This window comes from Dama dama, chromosome 6, assembly GCF_033118175.1.
Source record: "Dama dama isolate Ldn47 chromosome 6, ASM3311817v1, whole genome shotgun sequence".
In the NCBI taxonomy this organism is placed as follows: Eukaryota; Metazoa; Chordata; class Mammalia; order Artiodactyla; family Cervidae; genus Dama; species Dama dama.
In genome coordinates this window covers 17129381-17156088 of record NC_083686.1, presented here as the reverse complement: position 1 = coordinate 17156088, position 26708 = coordinate 17129381, and the positions used below count along the sequence as shown (strand labels likewise).

Sequence of the window (26708 nt, the reverse complement as noted above, 5' to 3'; positions counted from 1 at the left end):
CCTACAGATATAAAATAGTAAAGAGATTTAGGAATAACAAATCTCCAATGCAGAAAAATGTTTTTCTACAAACATGCAAATTAAATATTCATAAAGGCAGCAACAGACAAGAGTATAAATAAGCTTTGGAATTTTTTTTTTTAACCTAAAAATATCACACCAGAAAGAAATTGCAATGACTGGAGTCAACATGTGACTAAGAAATTTCCCTTCACACTACCTATTTAAAATAGTTAAAAAGGCATAAGACACACAAATCTTATATTTTAGACAGACTTTTCACTTCCATAGGAGCAATTGAAATCAACAAAGATTAAAAAAGTATGCAACCCCATTTTGGGTGGAAGGTTACTTTAAACTATTTTAATCATCTCTCACTAGACTTGCTTCAAAGAGTACAAACATAATTAAAACTGCCTCGTTTTAAAAGCTATGCATCAATTCATATAATGTACTATTTCTGATTAATAAGAGATTTTGGTTCTCAATCTAAAAGCACTTTAATGGCTGTTGCTCCAAAGACTCCATGATGGGCCCTGTTAAGATAAAAGGTTGAGCACATGCACTGATCTCTTTTCCATCCTGAAACCTAGCTGCTATAAACTGAATTGTGTCCCCTCAGAATTCATATTTGAAGCCTTAACCCCCTCATGTGATGGAATTTGGAGATGGAACATTTGGGAAGTAACTGGGTTCAGTCTTTGGGAGGGTGGGGCCCTCATGGTGGAATTAATGCCCTTGTAAGAAGAGACATCAGAGAACTCTCTCTCTTCTGTAGGTGAGGCCACATGGGGAAAGAAGCCATCCGCAAGCCAGCAGGAGAGATCTCACCAGAAACCAATCATGCTGGCACCATGATCCCAAACTTTCAGTCTCTAGAACTGTGAAAAAAAATTCCTGTTGTTTAAGCTACTGGTCTATGTTATTTTGTTACAGCAGCCCAAGCAAACTAATACACCCACTGAAATTGTTGTTTAAAAGGACTTTGTAAGAAGTATAAACCCATAAGAACTAAAACAAAACAAAACAAAACAAAAACAAAAACAGGAAAGGTGAAAACAACAACATTTTGGATACTAAAACAGCAGAGAATTTAGCAGTAAGTGATTTAGCAGACTCTCGAATCTAAAAGCAATAGCAAGGAAAATACAAAAGCAACTAACTACAACAGAACTTTCCAGAGGCTAAAGAACGAGTGGCACTAAACACCTTTAGAAGCAGAAATGAACGTGGGACAGAAGGACTGGTGACGTAGCAGCATGTGTAAGAGCAGCCAGAGCCCAGATCCTCGCTGCTATGTGGGCACTGGACTGGAGACTCAGTCACTACAGGGAAAAACTGAGGGTGTCTGGACCGGGCTGGAAGGAGGACAATGATATTACAGCAAGCACAGTTGTGGGTGCATCACAGATGAGGTAGAAATAGAAAGCTCATGTACTAAATGTTGAGGGTCCTCAGACCTGTCTCCCACTTAGCTTCTAAAGTGTTCAGAGTCAGACATATACTGTCTAAGTAAAGACTGGACATACTTTCCCAGGGACTGTCTAGCTCAAGGGAAAGATGGTCAAGAGAATGTCTCAGCAAGATGACCCTGGGTTGAGGCCACCGCTGCAGGCTCCACCCACAACTGCAAAGCTGCCTGGCAACCTTCCAAGGCTCCATTCTAAGACAGCAGCAGAGGGCCAAGGGCGAGACATGCGAGGACGTTCTTTAAAAGACAGACAAAAATAAGCTAAACAGCAACAAAAACCCTGAAAGAAACAGATTAGTGAAAAGAAAAATCTTAAAAAAACAGACAACAAAAAAACCCCCTCGGAGAGCTAAGAAAAAAACAGCACCAATAAAGGTGGGGGAAGGCAGAATCTCTCAGAAATTAAACATGTCATGTCATAGAAAACAAAACTCATAGAAGGAATAGATGGCAAAACTGAAAAGCTCTTTTAGCAAATAGAGTATTAAAAAAAAAAAAAAAAGAAAACAAGTGAGGAAAGATAAGGAAATGAAAGGAAGAGACTTAGGGGTTCATCTGACAAGAAAGAGAAAACAGAAGGGAGGATATTATTATGTAATGATTCATGAAACTCTCAAAATTAAAGGATATGTATTCCCAGGTCCAGTGTACTCAGCATAATGTACAAAAATAAGTCCACTCCAAGGCATGTTATCATGAAATTTTAGAGCAGGAGGGTCAATGATAGAGTTTTAAATGTTTCTATAAAAAACAGCATCAAAACAAAAACAAACAAAAAAAGGCCATAGAGAAAGAACTGAGAATCTAGATAGGTTCAGATTTCTCAACAGGAGAACAGGAATCTAGAATATAGTGGAGAAATGATTTTTAAATTCTGAGATAAAATGATTTTGAATCCAGAACCTGATGTATCCACTGAAAGGGGGATAAATGTCATGCAAGCCGTGAGGTTTTCCAAAATGACCTTGAGACATCACCCTGGGCCGCCTGGAGAAGGACCAGCTAAGACCTACCACTGCCCATGCTCCCAGAGGTGCTGCACCTACGCTCAACATCCTAGGACCCTCGCAGCCTCTGTTCTCTGTAGGAGGGCTTGTAATTTCCTCTGGGCCTCCAAATATCTTGGAACTAAGCAGCTAGCATTCTCACACAACTCCTACAAACATCGAATAGGGAAGGACTCAGGTCCAGAACTCAAAGTTTAGATCACAGTTTGCATTTCTTCACCGTTAAGACTGCATTTATGCTCTGGGCAGGTGGAATATCCCATGCACACTTCTCTGTGAGGTGATGAGGGTGATGGATCTGTGACTTCTTCTGTCTTGTTGAAGACTGGTTCTATAAGTTTCCCCTTTTCTGCAACAAAGCCATCCTATGTGACGTGATAAAGTCTGTTTGAAGCCCTGGTACCTGAAAGCTCGTCACCCTAAACTTATCACCTTTCTTGTATAAGAGGAAGGAACTCATTTTACACAGCAAGAGTCAAAGAAAGTTTCACTCACAGATTTCTAAAAACAATGAAACAATAAAAAAAAATCCAAAAGCAAAAATGATAACTGCAATGCACCTTTTCTCACGAAGCTGCTGGAAAAGATATGTTACCAAAAATGAGGAAGTTAATTTGAGAAAAAAAGACGTGAGATTCAGGAAACCAAGGCTCTATCTCAAAGAAGTGGAAAGACATCTCAGGATGATGTAAGTTAAGATGTAAAAATGACAGCCGTCCAGTTGGCCAAAAGAGCAACTATCGCAGATCAAAGCAGGCAGAAGGTTCTGGAAGAGCTATTTGCAAGATGAAACTGACAGAACATCTGACACCTTCAGTCATATTAAGGGGAAATTCAGAAAAACATAGGAGTAGGGGAGGAAGAATGTATTAATGAAAATGTAGAAAACCTAGTTGTTTTTTTTTTAAAGGCAATTATTAACTAGTGAGAGATGTGGAGAAGTTTTCAAGAAAGGCAGTGTAATCAGAGTATACCATATTGCTCAACTTTGCATAGTGTTTTCAGACACAATATTATAATGAATACTGAGCTAATCAAATTGTGATAGAACGATATGGGGATACAGAAGTGTGCATCTGTGGGGTACTTGTGGTGAGCTTAAAAGTCTCACTGCTCTTGTGGGAAGTCAGAAGATAGAATCTAAATATGAAAAATCAAGGGCACCCACTGTAAGCACATTAGAGACAGAGAAGTAAATATCAAAAGCAGTTAAGAGATGTAAAAAGTTACTGCATCTTAAGAGTGAAAACAGGATGAACCAGGATGGTGGAAGGGAGATACTGTTTTTAATAAATCTATAAACTATTTGACCCTTAAAACCATGCATCTGTATACTTTTAAAACTAAAAATAAAAACTAAATTAAAAAATAGTATTATATAACAAAGGCAGTACTGTTACTATTGGAAAAATAGTAATTCGATGGATGAAAAAGGTAAGGGATTTTCCAAACAGATAGTAGAAGCAAAACCTAAATTATTGATTTTTTGGCCTAATGCTTCGGTAGGAAAGCAATCACACAAACAATTGCTACAAAACCAAAACAATGAAGTAAAAATAAAGGTAAAATCCTTCAAATTTATTGCTGCTTTAGAAAATGACTAATGGTAATTATAACCAAAACAGCTTATTTTAATCCTGATTAAAAGGAATAATACTTTATGAAATTTAAAATTACCTAATTATGAGTAAGAACAGTTATTTGGGCAGTGATTACAAAAGGCCTACTGTGTAAAGGCCTGTGGTAAAGACTGTAGGTTATGGTCTACTGGAAAGAAGAAAGATGGTCTGCTAGAAAGATACATACATAAACATCACTTGGGAAGCTAAACAGATGAGAGAGAACTGTTTCTTTGATTAAGGGAATCAAGAAACATTCTGTCTAGGAAGTGCGACTTAATCCAAACTGAGATTTAGATGTACTAAGATACGAGGATGGGGGAGATGCTTCTTCCTCGGTGATGCATCACAGGGATAGGGAAAAAGAGCACACACAGGACTATAAGCAACTTAGTTTGGTTGAAATACACTGAAATATAACAGAAAAAGATAACAAGAAATAAAAAAGGGTAGGCAAGTGCGCGCATGCACGCGTGCGTTTTTGTGTATTTCCAGAGTGTTTGTGTGTGTGTATATTTCCAGAGTGTATATGTGTGTGTGTGTATTTCCAGACCCTGAGTTTGTGCTGAATGTCATGCTAGGAATTTGGATTTTGTTCAGAAGGAAACAGAGTGTGTTAAAGGGGCACAGGGGGGCCCTTTAACAGAGGGCAGGGGCGGCAGTGGTCCGTGGGAAGCAGTCCCACTCCACTTGAGAGGAGGAGGTGCTGATACCAACAGAAGCATGTGACCGCAAGAAAGGGAATGGGAAACTGTATTAAAGCCTCTGGGCTTAGAACTGGGTCAATTTTCTGCTTGGTTTTAATAGCACTTTTACCAAACTGTCTCTTCAAATAAATCAGTTTTGGCTGGTTTCTGTGACAAATACCTGTGGATTTGTTTGATGCTCTCCTTCGAATTTCTGTCACCATCAGTCGTGAGACTTGTGTTGTGAACTGCAGCAGATCAGAAAATTTTTCTGTCATTGTATTTGGCGGAGCGTTTCCAAAAACCTGTGGATGACAAAAACATTTTTAATACAGCTCTGTCAACTTTTTTCTTCTATTGTGAGCTTTTAAAGGTGTGGTGTGACTTGAAAATCAAGTTTAAAAAACATATATGCTTGCACAGTTATTTCAGATCTGAGTAAGCTTAAAATACAACTCTTACAATAAATCATACCTAGCCACATTTCCTTATGCGTGTAAAATAATTTCTGGGATGAATGAGTAAATAAATGAAATCTAAAAGCCAAAAATTACTTATCTATAACATTTGAACTAATCTTACTAATAAACTTAAGAAAATATAATTTCGCGGAAGAAATCTAAATTAAGAAATTAGAGAAAGGTGGTAAACTGCTTTGATGGCAAAGAAAAAGACATATCAGAGGGTAAAAATCAGGGACTTATCTAGTGCTAAGTCCTAGGCTAAAATACAGAATTCACTAAACTCGTATATCAGACTTTCTAAATTCTAACTTCAGTAATTCCCAAAACAAGATGGTTAGCCAAAAGAATCAAATAAAGAATATGAATGAGAAGGTCATTAAATACACTTAAAAAAAATCTACAATGAATGTACTTAAGAATAAATCAGGGCTTCCCTGGTGGCTCAGTGGATTAGAATCTGCCTGCCAACGCAGGAGACACAGGTTCAATCCCTGATCTGGGACAATCCCACATGCCCCTGGGCAACTATGTCCAGGCACCACAACCACAGAGCCTGTGCTCTAGAGCCTGGAGTCTGAACTACTGAAGTCCAAGGCCCTAGAGCACATGTTCCACAACAAGAGAAGCCCCTGCAATGAGAAGCCCGCACACTCAACAATGAGTAAGCCCTACTCGCCACAACTAGATAAAAGCCCACACAGCAACAAAGACTCAGCACAGCCAAAAATAAGTAAAAATATTTTTTAAAAAAGAATAAATCACTCTTAAACTGGTAAGGTTCAACAAATAGAATAAGAAAACAAAACCTGACAGACTGTAATATGAAAAGAAAGAGTACTATAATAGTTACATAACTGGATGCATCTGGAATATTATTTTTTAAAAATCTCTTTATAGCTAAAAGGGTGTCTCCTAATACCATAATGATAGCTCTCTATTATAAAATTAAACAATATTTTGTATTCTTATTTACTCTTCAAATTTCACCCAAAGGGAGGAAATATATCTTACTCACCATCGTATTCCTTGTAAAGCCAGCATCCTGCCTTTAAAAGGGATGTTTCCTAAATATGGTTGTGTTCATGCTGCCTGTCTGTACAAACAAATTCTAGAAACTCTTTAGGTAACATGGAAGGACACAAATTATAAACAAAAGCTTCCCAGATGGCTCAGTGGTAAAGAATCTGCCTGCCAGTGCAGGAGATGTGGCTTCAGTCCCTGGGTCTGGAAGATCCCCTGGAGGAGAAAATGGCAGCCCACTCCAGTATTCTTGCCTGGGAAAGCCCATGGACAAAGGAGTCTGGTGGGCTACAGTCCATGGGGTCCCAAAGAGCTGGACACGTCTTACTGGCTAAGCACAATAAACAAAAAGAAAGAAAACAAAAATAAGCAAATTTTTTTAAAAATCAAGGTTAGGCACATGGACTGGAAAAAGATCTCTATATTTGCCACATTTTAGTCACGAAGTTTGGATCAAATACACAGGAGAAAAAAACCTAGTGAGTTACATAGTCCACGACATCCTTAGGTAAGAAAAACACACACTTCAGGGAGTACTTCTGTTCCTCGTACTATGGAAATGTTCTTCCAAGGTTCCTAACAAAAGAATATAGCTTATAATATCCTTGTAATAGAAATGTTTCTCACATGCTTACAATAGATAGCATATTTCTTACAATCACGCTCAAATAGAGCAGGGACTACCAAACAAACAATAATAAATCAATTCTACAGGGTGTACTTTCACGCAGGTAGTCTGGTTGTTAACCTGACAGAAAATTTTAAATCATCTCGAAGAACAAATAAACTGTTCTCTTTAGGAAATCTTCAATAAATTGTTTTTCTGTTGGAATTCTGATATTATGTGCTTACAGTTACTCTTTGTTAAATAAAACCCATCTTCTTTAAAAAACTGACGATAGATTAGAAATTGAGAAGGCTAACAACACATGCTTGAATAGCCAACCTATCTGCACCCAGAGATGAATATGTAACTGCCTCCAGAAGATGTTTATAAAATAACTGCATATTTTGCTCAGGCAATGCTTAAGCAAACTTAAGCTTTTGTCAAACTGATTTAAAGTAGATAACTATTTACATTATTCAAAATAAGTTGATGTATATCTTGATCTTAAGAATTAATAAGCACTATTTTATTCCTATGAGTAATGCAACTATGTAAAGTAGCTCATTTCTTAGATACTACAAGCATATGATATTCAAGCAGTCATCATGCTAAGTGAACAATACACTGTTAAAAAATGTAATGAACTTTTCATACAAATCCTGATATTTACAGCTGTATTTCCACATGGAAATTTTTTTTTTTTTTTCTGAAAGCTATCTTGGTTGAACTGACCAAAAGTCAATGTCACGCAGGAAGGACCAAGTCGTATTTGCTCATCTGAAATGAACAATGATTGATTCTTTGACATAAACAACCTTTAGTGATCCTACACTACTGATTAATTCACTCACTTATTTACTCATAAATATTTACTGGTCTCTTATATATGATAGGCAATATTCAGAGCCATGAATATAAGGATAAATAAAGAACTGTGAATACAAAGGCAAATAAAGCAAGTATGATTCCCAGAGCTCATGGAATCTACATTTTAGTACAGGAGATGAATGGTAAGATATTTCACAAATGAAAATTATGTTGGATAGTGATGTGTTATAAAGGAAGTAAACGGGGCACCTGAAAGGGAATGCCTGGAGTGAGACAAGGTAGTCGTAAAAGCTCTCTGAGACACAGACGCAGAGAACAAACAAATGTATAGATACCAAGTGGGGAAACAGGGTGGGATGAATTGGGAGATTGAGATTGACACATATATATACTCAGTTCAGTTCAGTCGCTCAGTCGTATCCGACTCTTTGCAACCTCATGAACTGCAGCGCACTAGGCCTCCCTGGCCATCACCAACTCTTGGAGTTTACTCAAACTCATGTCCATTGAGTTCGTAATGCCATCCAGCCATCTCATCCTCTGTCTTCCCCTTCTCCTCCTGCCCTCAATCTTTCCCAGCATCAGGGTCTTTTCAAATGAGACAGTTCTTTGCCAAAATCAGGTGACCAAAGGACTGCAGTTTCGGCTTTAGCATCAGTCCTTCCAATGAATATTCAGGACTGATTTCCTTTAGGATGGATTGGTTGGATCTCCTTGCACTCTAAGGGACTCAAGAGTCTTCACCAACACCACAGTTCCAAAAGCATCAATTCTTTGGCACTCAGCTTTGTTTATAGTCCAACTCTCACATCCATACATGACTACTGGAAAAACCATAGCCTTGACTAGATGCACCTTGGTGGGCAAAGTAATGTCTCTGCTTTTAAATATGCTGTCTAGGTTGGTCATAGCTTTTCTTCTAAGGAGTAAGCATCTTTTAATTTCATGGCTGCAGTCACCATCTGCAGTGATTTTGGTGCCCCCAAAAATAAAGTCTGTCACTGTTTCCCCATCTATTTGCCATAAAGTGATGGGACAGATGCCATTATCTTAGCTTTCTGAATGTTGAACTTTAAGCCAAATTTTTCACTCTCCTCTTTCACTTTCATCAAGAGGCTCTTTAGTTCTTCTTCACTTTCTGCCATAAGGGTGGTGTCATCTGCATATCTGAGGTTATTGCTATTTCTCCTGGCAATCTTGATTCCAGCTTGTGCTTCATCTAGCCCAGCATTTCTCATGATGTACTCTGCATATGAGTTAAATAAGCAGGGAGACAATATACAGCCTTGACATATATATATACTATTGTGTATAAAACAGACAACTAATGAGAACCTCCTGTATACCACAGGAAACACCACTCAATGCTCTCTGGTGACAGAGGACCTACATGTACACATGTGGCAATTTACTCTGCTGTGCAGCAGAAAGTAGTTCAGTTCAGTGGCTCAGTCCTGTCTATCTGTGACTACATGGATTGCAGCACGCCAGGATTTCCTGTCCATCACCAACTCCCAGAGCTTACTCAAATTCATGTCTATTGAGTCACTGATACCATCCAACCATCTTATCCTCTGTCATCCCCTTCTCCTCCTGCCTTCAGTGTTACCCAAATCAGGGGCACTTCCAATGCATCAGTTCTTCGGATCAGGTAACCGAAGTACTGGAACGTCAGCATCGGTCCTTCCAAAGAATAATCAGGACTGATTTCCTTTAGGATTGACTGACTGGATCTCCTTGTTATCCAAGGGATTATCAAGAGTCTTCTTCAACACCACAATTCAAAAGCATCAATTCTTCAGTGCTCAGCTTTCTTTATAGTCCAAGTCTCACATCCATACAAGATTACTGGAAAAACAATAGCTTTGACCAGATGGACCTTTGTTGGCAAAGTAATGTCTCTGCTTTTTAATATGCTGTCTAGGTTGGTCATAGCTTTTCTTCCAAGAAGCAAGCATCTTTTAATTTCATGGCTGCAGTCACCATCTGCAGACTGATTTCCTTTAGGACGGAAGATTCTGGAGCCCCCAAAAATAGTCTGTCACTGTTCCCATTGTTTCCCCATCTATTTGCCATCTATCTTCCAAGGAGCAAGCATCTTTTAATTTCATGGCTGCAGTCACCATCTGCAGACTGATTTCCTTTAGGACGGAGATTCTGGAGCCCCCAAAAATAGTCTCTCACTGTTCCCATTGTTTCCCCATCTATTTGCCATGAAGTGATGGAACTAGATGCCATGATCTTAGTTTTCTGAATGTTGAGCCTTAAGCCAACTTTTTCACTCTCCTCTTTCACTTTCATCAAGAGGCTCTTTAGGTCTTTGTTTTCTGCCATAAGGGTGGTGTCATCTGCATATCTGAGGTTATTGATATTTCTCCTGGCAATCTTGATTCCAGCTTGTGCTTCATCCAGCCCAGCGTTTCTCATGATGTACTCTGCATATAAGTTAAATAAGCAGGGTGACAATAAGCCTTGACATATTCCTTTCCCTATTTGGAACCAGTCTGTTGATCCATGTCTGGTTCTAACTACTACTGCTTCTTGACCTGCACACACATTTCTCAGGAGGCAGGTCAGGTGGTCTGGTATTCCCATCTCTTTAAGAACTTTCCACAGTTTGTTGTGATGCACACACTCAAAGGCTTTCACATAGTTAATAAAGCAGAACTAAATGGTTTTCTGGAACTCTCTTGCTTCTTCGATGATCCAGCAGATGTTAGCAATTTGATCTCTGGTTCCTCTGCCTTTTCTAAATCCAGCTTGAACATCTGGAAGTTCACAGTTCATGTACTGCTGAAGCCTGGCTTGGAGAATTTTGAGCATTACTTTACTAGCGTGTGAGATGAGTGCAATTGTGTGGCAGTTTGAGCATTCTTTGGCATTGCCTTTCTTTGGGATTGGAATGAAAACTGACCTTTTCCAGTCCTGTGGCCACTGCTGAGTTTTCCAAATTTGCTGGCACATTGAGGGCAGCACTGTCACAGCATCATCTTTCAGGATTTGAAATAGCTCAACTGGAATTCCATCACATCCACTACCTTTGTTTGTAGTGATACTTCTGAAGGCCCACTTGACTTCTCCTGTGGAGATACGCGTCAGTGGCCTGCTGCAGGGGCAGGGGCTCTGAGGGGCTCTGGTTGCAGCAAACCAGGGTATGGTATTAGCCCTCTTGGAGGAGCTCACCATTAACCCCACCATAGAGCTGCCAGCACTTACACAGGACTGGGGAAACAGACTCTTGAAGGGCACAAACAAAACCTTGTGCACACCAGGACCCAGGAAAAAGGAGCAGTGACCCCACAAAGGACTGACCCAGACTTGTCCAAGAGTGTCCAGGAGTCTCCAGAGGAGGTGTGGGTCAGGGGTAGCCTGCTGCAGAGTTGGGATGAGACCTTTTGAAGGATGTCACCATTATCTTTATTACCTCCACCATAGTTTGGCCTCAGGTCAAACAAAAGGGAGGGAACACAGCCCCGCCCATCAACAGAAAATTGGATTAAAGATTTCCTGAGCATGGCTCCACCCATCAGAAGAGGACCCAGTTTCTCCCACAGTCAGTTTCTCTCAGTCTCTCCCATCAGGAAGCTTCCATAAGCCTCTTATCCTTATTCCTCAGAGGGCAGACAGAATGAAAATCACAATCACAGAAAACTAACCAATTTGATCACACGGGATGACAGCCTTGTCTAACTCACTATGAGCCATACCATGAAGGGCCACCCAAGTTGGACGGGTCATGGTGGAGAGTTCTGACAAAACATGGTCCACTGGAGAAGGGAACCGCAAACCACTTCAGAATTCTTGCCTTGAGAACCCCACGAGCAGTATGAAAAGGCAAAAAGATAGGACACTGAAAGATGAACTCCTCAGGTCAGTAGATGCCCAATAGGCTACTGGAGATCAGTGGAGAAATAACTCCTCAAAGAATGAAGAGACAGAGCCAAAGCAAAACCACCACCCAGTTGTGGATATGACTGGTGACGGAAGCAAGATCTGATGCTGTAAAGAGCAATATTGCATAGGAACCTGGAATGTTACACTCATGAATCAAAGAAAATTGGAAGGGGTCAAACAGGAGATGGCAAGAGTGAACATTGACATTTTAAGAATCAGTGAACTAAAATAGACTGGAATGGGTGAATTTAACTCAGATGACCATTATATCTACTACTGTGGGCTAAAATCCCTTAGAAGAAATGGAGTAGCCATCATAGTCAACAAGAGAGACCGAAATGCAGTACTTGGATCCAATCTCAAAAACAACAGAATGATTTCTGTTCATTTCCAAGGCAAACCAATATCACAGTGATCCAAGTCTATGCTGCAACCAATAATGTCGAAGAAGCTGAACGGTTCTATGAAGACCTAGAACTAAGAGCCAAAAAAGATGTCCTTTTCATCATAGGGGACTGGAAGGCAAAAGGAGGAAGTCAAGAGATACCTAGAGTAACAGGCAAATTTGGCCTTGGAGTACAAAATGAAGCAGGGCAAAGGCTAACAGAGTTTTGCCAAGAGAACGCACTGATCATAGCAAACACCCTCTTTCAAAAACACAAGAGAAGACCCTACACATGGACATCTCCAGATGATCAATACTGAAATCAGATTGATTATATTCTTTGCAGCCAAAGATGGAGAAGCTCTATACAGTCAGAAAAAAAAAAAAAGACCAGGAACTGACTGTGGCTTAGATCATCAACTCCTTATTGACAAATTCAGACTTAAACTGAAGAAAGTAGGGAAAACCAGGAGACTATTCAGGTATAACCTAAATCAAATCCCTTAGGATTATACAGTGGAAGTGATAAACAGATTCAAGGGATTAGATCTGATAAGACAGAGTGCCTGAAGAACTATGGATGGAGGTTCCTGACATTGTACAGGAGGCAGGGATCAAGACCATCTGCAAGAAAAAGAAATGCAAAAAAGGCCAAATAGTTGTCTGAGGAGGGCTTACAAAAAGGTGAGAAAAGAAAAGAAGGAAAAGGCAAAGGAGAAAAGGAAAGATATACCCATTTGAATGCAGAGTTCCACAGAATTGCAAGGAGAGATAAGAAAGCCTTCCTCAGAGATCAATGTAAAGAAAGAGAGGAAAACAATAGAATAGGAAAGACTAGAGATCTCTTGAAGAAAATCAGAGATACCAAGGGAACATTTCATGCAAAGATGGGCAAAATAAAGGACAGAAATAGAATGGACCTAATAGAAGCAGAAGATATTAAGAAGAGGTGACAATACATAGTAGAAGCATACAAAAAAGATCTTCATGACCCAGATAACCACCACTAGCTGTAAAGCAGCTAAACTCCAACTAAAATGAAATAATAATAATAATAAAGTTACCAACCTAGGACCAAAAAAGAAAGAAAGAAAGCTCTGTGAGAAGATGACACTTACCTGGAAGGATGATACTGAATAATGAAAAAAAGGTCAGAATTCAAAAAGCCAAGCAAAGAGGGTCCCAGGCAGTGAGAAGAACTGTGCTGAGACTTCAGCATGGGTAAGAGAATGGGCACTGTTGGATCAAAAGGGGGTGAAGCTGGGGTGTTTCAAATGGAAGAGAAAATGGTACAAGGTGCGGCTGGAGAAGCTCAGGGACTAAAACATGCATCTGCCATTTTTTATAATATTGAAGGTGTCAAGTAGTAAAGAGAGTTTTTGGTGACTGACTTTAACAACCAAATCTTAAAATCCTGGGTACATATTCACCACCTCCCACAAATAGTGGGAAACAGACAATGCTTCAATCATGCACCTATCTCCCACAGAGAGTGAAGCTCACAGCTGGAATTCTCTTTATGCGCTCAAGGTCTCTGGTCAAAATTTTCCTGTTCTTAGCTCCCTCATCTATCAAAGCGGAAAGCTGAGAGAGAGAACTGGTCGGTAATACATTCACCTTAGAGGGATGGTCCTATAGAACAGACATTCATACTGAGATGAAAACAACAGTACTGAGGAGCAAAACTTCTGGCAAATTTAATAAAAATAACAATAATTATCATAAAATGAGCATTTACAGTGTGCATCAGTTCAGTTCAGTTCAGTAGCTCAGTCGTGTCCGACTCTTTGCGACCCCATGAAATCATAGCACGCCAGGCCTCCCTGTCCATCACCAACTCCCAGAGCTTGCTCAAACTCATGTCCATCAAGTCGGTGATGCCATCCAGCCATCTCATCCTCTGTCATCCCCTTCTCCTCCTGCCCTTAGTCCCTCCCAGCATCAGGGTCTTTTCCAATGAGTCAACTCTTTGCATGAGGTGGCCAAACTATTGAAGTTTCAGCTTCAGCATCAGTCCTTCCAATGAACACCCAGGACTGATCTCCTTTAGGATGGACTGGTTGGATCTCCTTGCAGTCCAAGGGACTCTCAAGATAGCACTATTTAAATACTTGACATATAGTGTCATTCAAATGTCATTAAATCCTGCACTTTATTCCCCTTTTACAGATAAGGAAATGAAGGGTTAGAGAAGGTAGACAGCAGGAGGTGGTAGCAAGAGAATTCAAAACTAGTTCTGTCTGATTCCAAGCTGTGCTCTTAGTCACTCAGAACTGCACTGTCTTAATTTAATTTCACAGGAACCCTAGCACCACAACTTTGCACAGTGTTCATCTTAAGAGGGAATTACCATGGTTTGACTTGTTTTAAGAAGGGTCATTTTTAACATCCATCTAAATAAACTTCAGAAAATTTCCTAGCTGCTTCTTAACTAAATATTTTTGGTATACTTGGGGAGAACAAATGAATGGTGTTTTCTAATGGAATGCAGAAAGCAGAGGCTCAGCATGTATTTGTTACTGAATGAAGCTATTCAATAAAGTTTTACTGTGCATGTGCGTGCCTAGTCATTTTCATCTCTTCAGGACTTCATGAACTGTAGCCCATCAGGATCCTCTGTCCATGGAATTCTCCAGGCAAGAATACTGGAGTGGGTAGCCAATTCCCTTCTCCAGGAGATCACCCAGAAATAGAACCTGTGTCTCCAGCAATGTAGGCAGAAAAGGTTAGTTGTGAGGGATAAGAAACAGACACTGGATTCAACTTAGACATTTCTTGAATATAATTCAGAAGCAAATTCAAAAACAAGGGGAGTTTCTAAAAGAAGATCCAGGGTAAAGATTATTATATACACAATGAAGTCTGATAACATTTACCAAGGTAATTAACAATGGTAATTCATTTTTAGATGACTAAAAGGCTATTCATTTTTTAATAAGGTTAAATGAAATATTTTCTCTGTAAGCTTTTGTTCTTGGGACTAAAGGTTAATTATCTTTAAGAATGCTGATTAAATATTACCCAGTTATTCTTAGACTTCACCATAATTCTTCAGTTTGAGAGAATCTGTGAGAGGGAGGCAGCCAGCAGTGTCTTTGCTGGACGGTGATGATGACCATAGGAGGCAGCTGAAGAACCCAGCATGAGTCCTGGCCCAGAAAAAGGACTCAACACATGCCACTTCTCAACTGTGTGTCTCTTAAAGGCCAAAATCACACACTGAAATAACACTATGGAACACACTCTGGAAATGATTCTGCAGATAAATGTCCATGCCTAACTGTAATATGGTTTATTTGCCATTTAGCATGAATCCAGCAAAGTCTCAAAAATCAACAACACAGTTCATTTTTGGCCATCATGGCAGGAAGTCTGGAGTCGTACTGAGCTATTCATTCATCCAAGCTGTTTCTTACTAGTGGAGAGTATTCATGTACAAATGGCCGAACATTAAATAAATATGGTTATTGATTTCCAAATTTAATGGATATGATATCTAAGGACAGTTTAAGTTTGTAAATGATAAGCCATGAACACAATAGAACATACGAATACAACTTATATATATATCTTTAAATTGATCACAATGGTACAAAAATAACTTTCTATTTATTAATACTTGGTAAAGGAAAAGACTCTGAAAAAGACTATGCACATATGCAAACATATAACTGAATTAGCTATACACCTGAAATTAACAGCACTGTAAATCATCTATACTTCAATAAAAAAAATTTTATAAAAATGCTAAGCAGCATCTGGTGATGCAGGGTTACTACAAACCTTCAATTTGTAAAAAATGCAATCAAGAGAAGTACAATAAAAAGAAGAAAAAAAAAGAGCTGAATGAACCTTTATATTTAAATCACTCACTGTATTAGAGCTTTAAGGCAGTGCATATATATGTGCTTTTGACCTAAATTTTTTTAATATTTATTTTTAATTTATTTGACCACACAAGGTCTTAGTTGTGGCACGTGATATCCAGTTCCCTGACCAGAAACCAAACCTGGGTACCCTACATTGGGAGTTCAGAGTCTTAGCCATTGGACCACCAGGGAAATCCCATACATATATATCTGCTTTTAATTAACCAACTAAAAACTTCTGGCTTGAAAGAAGAGACTTGTGGCAGCGCACAGCCTAAGAGAACTAAGACAAACAGTCTAAGCAATAAAGAATAACCACTAAAGAATCTCAATCTTCTTAAAAAAAAAAGTCAAGTTATTTAGATTATTCTAGTCTAAGACTCACTTAATTGACTGTGGAAGCTTACCTGATGAAATACATGGGACACACATCCAGGATATGACTTACAAATTTATGTTAACAGCTGAGAATAACAATTGTGCTAACTACTCATAACATTATCACCACCTTGTCAATGTTTGTAAGTCTGAGAGAAGGAAATGACCTCAGACTCCTTGGTAGCCAATAGTAAGTACACTGTGACACTGATACAAAACAAAAACAAAAGCATCCAAAATAAAGCCAACTTCCCAGAACTGGCTGTAATAAAAATTAATGACTGTTACCTGAACAGGGTTTTAAAACAATAGCTTTTCTGTAATCAGTTCTCTCATGTTCAAAATGGCTATCTCAAATCTAAACCTTTCCCCACCTCTCCCTTGTGTTCCTAACTCTATCATCATCTCTTTCCATCACTCTCAGCCTTTTATCTGGGAGAGCAAAAGAAGGATCACGCTGTGTTCCTGTTTCATCCCACCCAATTTCAAGGGCGATATGTGAGTCAGATCTCTTACTACGCTCTGTCCCTCTAATCCTGCCCTTCTGCTTTGTCACCCCAGCAGAAGCCCAGCCCCAACAGAGCGAGCACATCTATCTGTCTCTGCTTCCACACACATGATGCTTTGTGAGTGAACCAGAAAAATCACACACCTCCATGGATAAGATCCAGTACTAATGTACTATCTCCAACCTTCACTGGGCCCTGAATACTCCTAAGTTTCTGTTGTCCTTTTTCAATTATCTTTCTCAATTCCCTTTCATTAATATTCTAAACTATCACAATTTCCTACAGTCCCCTACTCAACCTACCGACTCCAGAGTTTTCAGAGACATCTTCTGTTGAAAACTATAGCAAACAGAGGTCATCACACTAAATCTTATTCAACTTTTCACCACCTTCACTACAAATCTGTGTTCACACCCAACAGAACTATAGGCTCTCCTACAGCACACAGCATCTCTCTTTTTCAAACCTCACTTGTGCGTGCTCAGTTACTAAGTCATGTCTGACTCTTTGCGACCCCAAGGACTGTAGCCCACCAGGCTCCTCTGTCCATGGGATTTCCCAGGCAAGAATACTGCAGAGGGTTCCTCCTCCAAGGGATCTTCCAGACCCAGGGATCAAACCCGCATCTCCTGCATTGCAGGCAGATTCTTTACCACGGTCGAGGCTCACTCATCCACCAGTAATTTGACTCTCTTCACTCAATTTCACTCTCTTAAAAAATTTGATTTCCCCCTGTGCTTGTTTCTTCCCTTCTCTTTATGATCATGCCTGGATCTCTCCCACTTTTAACAACATATCGAAACACTAGAAATATACAAACACAAACCCCCTATTGCCAGAGTCACCTCCATCGATCTCTTCTGTCCTCTCTTTTTCACATCTCCACAAGCTGAATCCATACTGTCTCTTCTCATCTCCCATTCACTGCTCAACATACTGCTTTCTGATGCTGCCATTCTAGTAACTCTCCAACTGGCAAACCTCAAGCACATGTTCAGGTTTCCATCTTGCTAGGTCTCTCTACTGCACAGAGATGAATGCTCTTTCTCGCAACTATTATCTCTTGAGTTCCATAATCACACTCTCTTGATTCTGTTTGTACTGCTACTGACCAGTTTCTGGGCTGTATCCTTTAAGGGTCCCCCTTCTTTCATTAAACATTCATATTCTCCATGGTTCATCCTCAGCCTACTGTTCCTGGCATAGGGGGAGGCAAGAGTAGTGTTTGGTCCCCTCCTAAGGTTCCAACGACCACATCTCTGAAGTGGTCCCCAAAGTTAGTATCTAGCCATATCCCCTCACCCGAGCTTCTAACTGCCCACTGAATACCTCCACCTGTGAAGCTCATAGACAGTGTGGATTCAATGCCCCAAACTGAGTCTATCCCCTAAACCTCTCTTTCTCAGCTACTAGGAAAAACATGCACCCAGTTTCTCAAATTAGAAACCTAAGAGATAGCCTCCCTTTGGCCCCTTCTTCTTCCTTATTCTATTGCTAAGAATACCTCATTGGCTCTGCATACCTTTAGGAAAAAATATTAGCTCTTAATATGATATAAAATCTGTCATGATGTAGCTCCTATCAATCTTAACAGTCTCATTTTTTTTTTACCCCTTCTTGATATAAAATCAACTTCTTAGACCACTTATAAGATGCTCACACATATCAGCATGTTTGTGGAATTTACTTTGATTCAGGCTTGAACTTCTTACTCTAACTACCTTCTTGGTTAATTTGGCCCAGTTAGGTCCAATCTGGGTAACATTTACCTTATTAGGATTTAAGAATCACATCACATTCTCAAAAGACACTTCCCTGCCCTGATTCCCCCACAGACCTCCAGGTAACTCTCCTTTCAGGGGTGCCATAAGACTCTCCTGTGTCTCTAATACTACATTTCTTTGTTATTCCATTATCTGTTTATGCACTTATCTCTTCTCCAACAGAATTACATGTCATGTTTATCTTCCTCATGATGCTTCTGATTCACAAAACTGGACTATATATTATCTCAGAACTCCAATGCAGAGTACAATTTACAGCACAATTTCTATTTGTTTGACACATATTCACAGAGTGACTCAGTAATACCCAGTAACAAAATACATGAAGAGACAAGCAAACAAACAAACACAGAATATATAGAGTCTATCCTTCCTCTCTACTGTCAAATTAGCCTTTAGTATGAACAACACATAAGCTGAATGTATTTCAGCATATATTCAAGATGAAATCATTTCAGCATAAATAGTTTATAATCTTTCCTTCATCTTTAATGTCTTTATTTTTAATGCCATAACAACAATAACAGACACAAGAGTTCCCTAGGACAAACATTTGTTAACTGCGTTAAGTTTATTCTCTTCCTTAATCTTCACACCAGCTCCACAAGGTACATATTCTTATTTACAGCCGAGAAACAGAAGGTGACAGCCCCTCCCGAGTCCAGGAGACACCTGAAGGTCTAAACCCCAGAGAGGAACAACCTAGAACACTGAGAGCTGCAAACTGGAGACCTAGAGAAAGTCTACCTACTGAACATGAAACATCAGTCTTGTTCTTCAATTTAGCTTTAAGGAAAACACCAGCAGGTATACACTGGAAAGGAATCAAATCAGTCAATCCTAAAAGAAATCAACATTGAATATTCATTGGAAGGACTGATGCTAAAGCTGAAGCTCCAGTACTTCGGCCACTCGATGAGAAGAGCCCACTCTTTGGAAAAGACGCTGATGTTGGGAAATAGTGAAGGCAAAAGGAGAAGTGGGTGGCAAAGGATGAGACAGTTAGATAGCATCACTGACTCAATGGACATGAATTTGAGCAAACTCCAGGAAAGAGTAGAGGACAGTGGAAACTGAAGTGCTGCAGTTCATGAAGTCAAAAGAGTCGCACATGACTTAGCGGCTGAATAACAACAAATACATGCTTCAGGCAGGAGACTGAAAAATACGCTTTCCTGGAATATCAACATATCCTAGGCTAAAGAGTCTCCACATTTTATCCAGCCAGATCATCTTACCACTGGAAAGGTCTCACCATTGCACACATACTTTTCAATCAGTGTTTCAATACCTCATTCTTAAATATCAATGTATAAACAATTATCATCTGACACTGAAGATTACTCCAACATGAAAGAAAGTAATATAAACAAAGAAAAACAGCAATTTGGAGCAAATAACAATGAAAGAGGCATGAGAAAATTTGAAAAAGCTTTAATATTTTCCGAGGGATAAGAAGATATTGCACAATTTTAAAAAAATAAGAGCTCAAGGAAATTAAAAATATGATAGCACAAGGTTAATCCCAAGAGTTAATACTTGATTGATAGAGTTGCAGAAAAGGGAAACATATAAAACAAAGGGAAGAATATTAACAAAGAAATATTTCAAAATATTTCCCCAGAAATAAAAAGTACAAGCTTGCAAATTCACATGAAACCTCCATAAAACTTCAAAATAATTAGAAAAAGATTCTAGAAAATTTCACACAGAAAGACTAATAGACACAGAGAACAAACAATAAAGAGATCAGTGAAACTTTGAGTCACGGACACAGGAAAAAAGAAAGACAAGGGATGGGAGAAAAGGGGGGCAGGGGAGGCCAAGAGAGGAACAGAGAGAAACAGGAGGAGAGGTGAGGAGAGAGAGAGAGAGACAGGGAGAGACAGGCAGAGATGGGGAGAGAGAGACAGAAACAGAGGGAAGTAGAGAAAGACATGAGAAGGACAGAGACAGATCAAAGGAGAGGAAAAGAGAGATGGGGAAGAAAAACAGACAGGAGGAAAGGCAGAAATTGAGACAGTTATGTTACAAAGTCTGGGGAAAACAAGAACGGAAAATAGTGGTGGTTTGTTATAAGGTTCATCTATGAATAATATTTACACCAGGGTCAACAGAGGATAAACACAGAATCTTCCTTAAACGAATGGTATACTTGTAGGGGAAGGAAAAGGAGCAGGGTAGCATGTGTGAGTCAAAGTATGTGTGCACGGTTTGGAGGGATGCAGAGGTAAAAAAAAAAAAAGCTAATTATTCTATTTCTCAACAAGAAGTCAATTAAAACTGAATAATATCAAGAAATAGCAGTAACGGTATGCTATGCAAAAGCTGAAAGAGCTAAAGGTGGCAGCAACAACCAGCAGTGGAGAGGACCCTATAAGCCTGTGGGAGTACTTGACTTTTTAAACTATGTTCATATACATTTTTGATAAAAACTTTTAAATTATTCTAAAAATCCCCACTAAGACTGCTACATGTGATCAACTAGATTAAAACATTAGCTCTATTTTGACTGACTATCCTATCACAAGATCTACAAAGTAAACTGTGATGACTCTTCAAAGTATACAAAGCACTGCGGCAACCGCACCATTTGATGCCATACACCATCACTTCAAAAGATAACAGAAATAACGTACGTGGTCATTTACAACCTATCTCTCTTCCAAGGATCAACCATTAGAGGAACATTATACAAAATGCTCACGATCTTCCCTTCATCTATTAGAAATAAAAGGAGTTCATTCTGACCAGATCTCACATCGAACTGCCTGCCTTATAGCAAGCTGAAAGGAAGGAAGGAATGACATCATCAAGCTTCTCAAAAATGAACTCATTCTATCATTTATTTCAGTACCTATGACTTATTGTCAATTCAAAGAATTGATACCTTCGAATTGTGGTGCTAGAGAAGACTCTTGAGAGGCCCTTGGGCTGCAGGGAGATCAAATCAGTCAATCCTAAAGGAAATCAACCCTGAACATTCAAATTCACTGGAAGGACTGGTGCTGAATCTGAGGTTCCAATACTTTGGCCACCTGATGAGAAGAGCCAACTCACTGGAAAAGACCCTGAAGCTGGGAAAGACTGAAGGCAAGAAGAGGAGAGGGCAGCAGAGGATGAGATGGTTAGATAGCATCACTGCCTCAACAGACATGAGTATGAGCAAACTCCGAGAGGTAGTGGAGGACAGGGGAGCCTGGCGTGCTGCAGTCCATGGGGTCGCAAAGAGTTGGACACAACTTAGCAACTCAACAACAACATGACTTATTGTAATCTCGAGATTCCTGCAGAGCCACCCCATCCTAAAGCCAGGTGCTTGGCAGCCTGGACTCACCCTGTTAAACACTGGCAGCATCATGTACAGCTTCTCTTCTTGTTCCTTCTGGGTCATGTGCCGGGGAGGGTGGCAGAGCTCCGTGAAGAGCCGGCGGAGGTGCATCAGTCCGAGGGCGTTGTCTTGCGGGCTGCACTCCTCCTGCCTCGGCCGCCCCATGATCCTCTTCACCATGTTCATCTTGGCTGGGTGGTGATAAACTCTTCTAATTCTGCAGGGAGATGTTCACACACAAACCGTCAAAATATCACCGTCTTGACCAAGTCCAGTATGCATGGCAGAGCTTCTTAAAAAGTCAGGAAAACAAAACAATTCTCTCTAAATAATTTTTCTACTTTTTTAAACAGAAAACAATAGAGGCAGAGCTAATTTTGATAAATCTCTCTAAATGACAGATTACAAATTGTGCCACTCAAATGTTCTTTATGAACTTAGCCCCAGTTTGGATAAACTGTAAAACATTAAATGTAAAAAATTAATTGTTGCTGGATGAGCAATAAACATTTCCAATTAAGGCAGTCATATTAAGTTCAACAAATAAAGGGATCATAAATTTTATAATTAATATATGGCTATAGTTGAGTATATGGGAAAAGATTAAAAGAACTTAAAATTCATCCACACCCTCCAAATTAACTGAAAAAAATAAACAAATCCACAAAGCTTTCTATTTTTAATCATTTAACATTTCTGTAGATGAAGGATTACACTTGGGATACTCATTGAAGATACATGGTAGTTTGAAACATGTGAATTAAATGAAATGATTCCTCTAAATATATTATAAATTGTAAGTGAAAACTGACATGTAACTTAAAACTATTTCTTTAGACTATACCTTGAAACCCTTTGCCAGGTCAGGTTAATTCCTTTAATAGATTATGACAATCAATTAAAAAAAATAGACTGCAATATTGCAAATCTATTGTATTTCAATAAAAATATTTTTAATGAAATAGAATATACTGGAATACATGTAGAAAGAGTAATCATTATTTCATAAAATTTATTTTAGGTAAGGGTGCATTCATGTGTATTGAATCACAATATAAAATGTATCCCTGGCTAGAGCTGCATTTAAGAAATAAATAAACCAACCACTGGGTTAGAACACACACCAGAATCAGTAACACTAAGCTTTCAGAAAGCACCATCAGCCCTTTTCAACCACCATGAACTGTGCCAGCTATCAGCTAACCTCAGACACAAAAAACAGGATTATCTTCCCAAAGGAACCAGGAGGGCTGGGAGGACATTATGGGTATATCAAAGTTGGGTAAAAAGCAATTTGCTTTTTAATTTGTAGAAAAGCAGGAATAACTTGAAAATTTGTAATTTTGCCATATAAGTCAGTATGGCATTTCTTAAGAAAGGAGAGACCACTGCTTTATTTACCAAACATCTATTGATTTTTTTAAAGCCATAAGAAGAACTAGTATCTTAAACATGCTTGTCCTTGAAAATTTTGAGTGGATTCCACATGTGGCTGTGGGCAAAGGTTTATGCAGCAGAGCTGCACTACACCAGGAGGTCACCTGGGACTCATCACAGGTAAGGAGCAGGAAGACACTCTACTCAAGGCTGGTCTGCGCCAAGGGCCCTCTGCGCAAGGAGCACCCAACACCACTGTGCTGTCCAGTCGTGGGGAAAGTGCTCAGACCACTGGCACAGGGCCGAAGACGCCCTCTGAGCTACAAAATGACAAGTGAAAGTCAGTCTGGTTCAAACTTGCTTGACATATTTCAGTCTCAGAAAAATGTGTAATTTCTCCAAGTGTAAATTATAAAGATTTCAACAAATACATTCCAGCAGCACACTATGTGCTGCTACTTCTTGTCCTGGAGAACCCCAGAACAAAAATAAAACTTGAAGTGAATTATAAAACTTGTGTAAGTTAGCTAACATTTCAGATTATGCATAGATCTGTTCTTTTTCCTTAACCTGTAGCTGCAGTTTATAATCTAAAGTGTGTGGACAGAGTTTAGGGGATTCATGATCCTCTAATGCTTCAAAAAACATTTTTAAGAGATCTCCAGCTTTCAAAGGCATCTATGTCATTAAAAAGTCAAGCATCATCCCTTATTCATAGAGCATTAAAGTACTTTCTGAGCATTTCCTTTGGTCCTCATTCCAACTTAAGCAAGTGAACCAAGGAGGGGATTAATTCTGCTTTTAAGTGAGACCCGCCCCCCAAGACAAGAACAACTTGCACAAAATGCACAGTGAAAAAAAACTGAGTGAGAACCCAGGACTCTGACCTCCTGGTCCAGCCCTTTCTGCTCACTGGTATTCATGTGCCTATTTTAGATTACAGAATTTTGGCAACTCTGACTCTAGAATATTTATTTTGCATCAAGTGGCAACTAGGATGCAAAAGAAATCTTTTTTATTTTTCTGAAGATACATTTATCAAACATCAGTAAACACACACACATAATCACACAAAGACAGAAACCAGCTAGATGTAATAAAGCTACTGTACCACTGTTATTTAATCTCCATCAGATTCAGTCAGCTAAATGGATTTACTGGTATTTCTTGATTACTCAGATAACCTCAGTAATGGAGGAAAAAAATTAGATTCCTCCTTTTCTCCTAATTTACCAAGAAACACTTAAGCCTATCATATTAGATTGCTGACTCACAGCTTTGTCTGCACTTCAATGTTTTGTAAATTAAAGTATAATTCAGACACAGAACTATCTTGTTTAAAGTATCCTTCAGCAGTGAAAGAGCAGATAAGAATGGGTACTTTTCGGTCAAATCAGTACCCACACTTCCGTGTAAGATAGGTAACTTCAGGTGAAAGATTCTTAATTCTCTTGAATCTTGGGTTTCTCTGACCTGTGAAATCTTTCCTCACAGGCTTTCTGAAATGCATACATAAAATAGCATCATTTCTATGAAGTGTTACGCACATTAATTATGTTCAACAATTTTAAAATTTCTTCCTTCAGCTTAATCATGAAACATTTAATTCCTTTTCATTTACATTTTAGTTATTTAAGCAAAACCACTAAAGGAGAGGAAACATGTAGGCCCTTAATAGTACTATGTTTTATTAGAGATGTACAAAACTATAAATAAAAAATTAAGGAAAAATTTCTTCGATGTTCAAAAAGAGGTTCATTAAGCAATAAAGAAGAGAGAGGCAAAATGTAGTAATACTGAGAACAAATCATAAAATGATTACTTAGGGGTTAGTTATTAGGGATTTTCAAAATATTTACAAAGATTATTGTGCATAAGAACTAGTTTTCTAATGCAAACTCTATTTCATTTCAAAAGAGAAAAGTGTGCTGCCAATAGAGGGTTATTTAAATAGCAATGAGGTAATTATTGCAATGAGCCCAGACAGTATTTTTTATTCTAATCTCTTGTGTTAATGCTTGAAAATCTTTTGGAATTGCTTGAAGAACTGTTTAAATCCTTTAAACAGTTTGTCAGTTTTAAATTATGGAAGGGTAGAAAAAGTAAATAGCTTCAACTTGCAAAAATATATTTGACAAGTTACTAATGGCCTTTGAATAGCTCAGCTAAAAACTGAAAAGAGTTTTTTCTGAGTAACTCCTTAATTTCACAAGAGAAGAAATAAATAGCTCACAGGACTTAGGGGAAAAATCTTAAAGTTTCATTAAAGAATTATAATTCCACAGGTTTTTTTTTCTTAAAACTTTCTAGGGGAAAAAATCATATTATTTTTCCACTGTGAAGGCAAAACTTCCTACACTTCTGAAAAAAGAAGACAAAATTCTGACAGGCTCCCAACAAACTGTATATATAACCTGGCAATCTAAACCCATACATTGAAAAAGAACCATTAATACCATCCTGAATTAGAACTGTAAAATTCTACCTACTGAAACAGTTTTTGCCTTTCAAGAACAGCCATATCAGTTTAGGCCCAAGTATGAGACATGACAAGATCAGCCATCTCATTTATATGGCAAAATACAATTACTTAAGGCCAATACCCAATATGAGCTTCCCTGGTGGCTCAGTGGTAAAAAAAAAATCTGTCTGTAATGCAGGAGACATAGGTTAAACCCTGAGTCACAAACAGCCCCTGCAAGCCACTCCAGTATTCTTGCCTGCGAAATTCCATGGATAGAGGAGCCTGGTGAGCAAAAGAGTAAACAACAACAGCTCTCTTGTAGTAATACTCACAGTACAAGATAATTTATTGCATTATATGTTTTATAATTGTTTATAACGAAAAATCAGAAATAGCCTAGTCCTTTAGTAGATGAATAGGCAACTTCTGGTATGTCTATATTATGGAATAGTTTAGCTCTCAAAAGTCAGGAGGAAAAAAAGAACTTAAATTTGGAAAAAATCAAGGTTTCGACACCTAAATGTAAGGGGTTTAGAAGTCATTACTCCTGTACTTACAGAAGAAACAGCTGAACAAACTGGAAACCAAGGATTCTTCCCTGGAACCCTCAGAGAACTGAGGCTACAGAGCAAACCAATCTCTGAAATCTCGGGAGACAAGTTAATCTAGAAAGTTGCAGATGGAATATTCTTTCCTGGAACAGAAATCCCTGGAACCCTTAACTGTGAAGAACTGCTAGGGGTTAACAGTGGGCTATCATAAGAGGGCCACAGTCTTCAGGCCCTCCCCACAACTTTCCTGGGCTGCAATTCTAGGACCCCTCCAGACTCTTCACAGAGAAGATCTGGGAAAGATGCCCTCCAGGCTCTGGCAGAGGGAGGGGAAGAGCAACCACTTTGAAATGTTCCCAGAGCAACTCACAAGAAAGCCTTCCTTTCCAGGGTCAGACTATCTTATCTTAGCCTTGTCTCACTTGAGGGAAGGGCATCTCTCCCTCTCCTCCTCCCCCAGTCCC

General features: G+C 39.0%; 1 protein-coding gene across 6 annotated transcripts in view; it reads right to left on the bottom strand.

Moving 5' to 3' along the window:
- The window catches only part of WDFY3 (WD repeat and FYVE domain containing 3), a 249052-nt gene that overhangs the window by 169725 nt on the left and 52619 nt on the right, over positions 1-26708 (bottom strand). For all 6 annotated transcript variants that reach the window (XM_061145614.1, XM_061145615.1, XM_061145616.1 and 3 more), the window contains 2 exons: positions 21859-22069; positions 4965-5088 (listed from right to left, as the gene is read on the bottom strand). In XM_061145614.1, the coding sequence (XP_061001597.1) occupies positions 4965-5088; positions 21859-22038 (304 nt within the window). In that variant the 5' untranslated portion in view covers positions 22039-22069. Of the gene's footprint in view, positions 1-4964; positions 5089-21858; positions 22070-26708 lie in introns of those variants that run through there.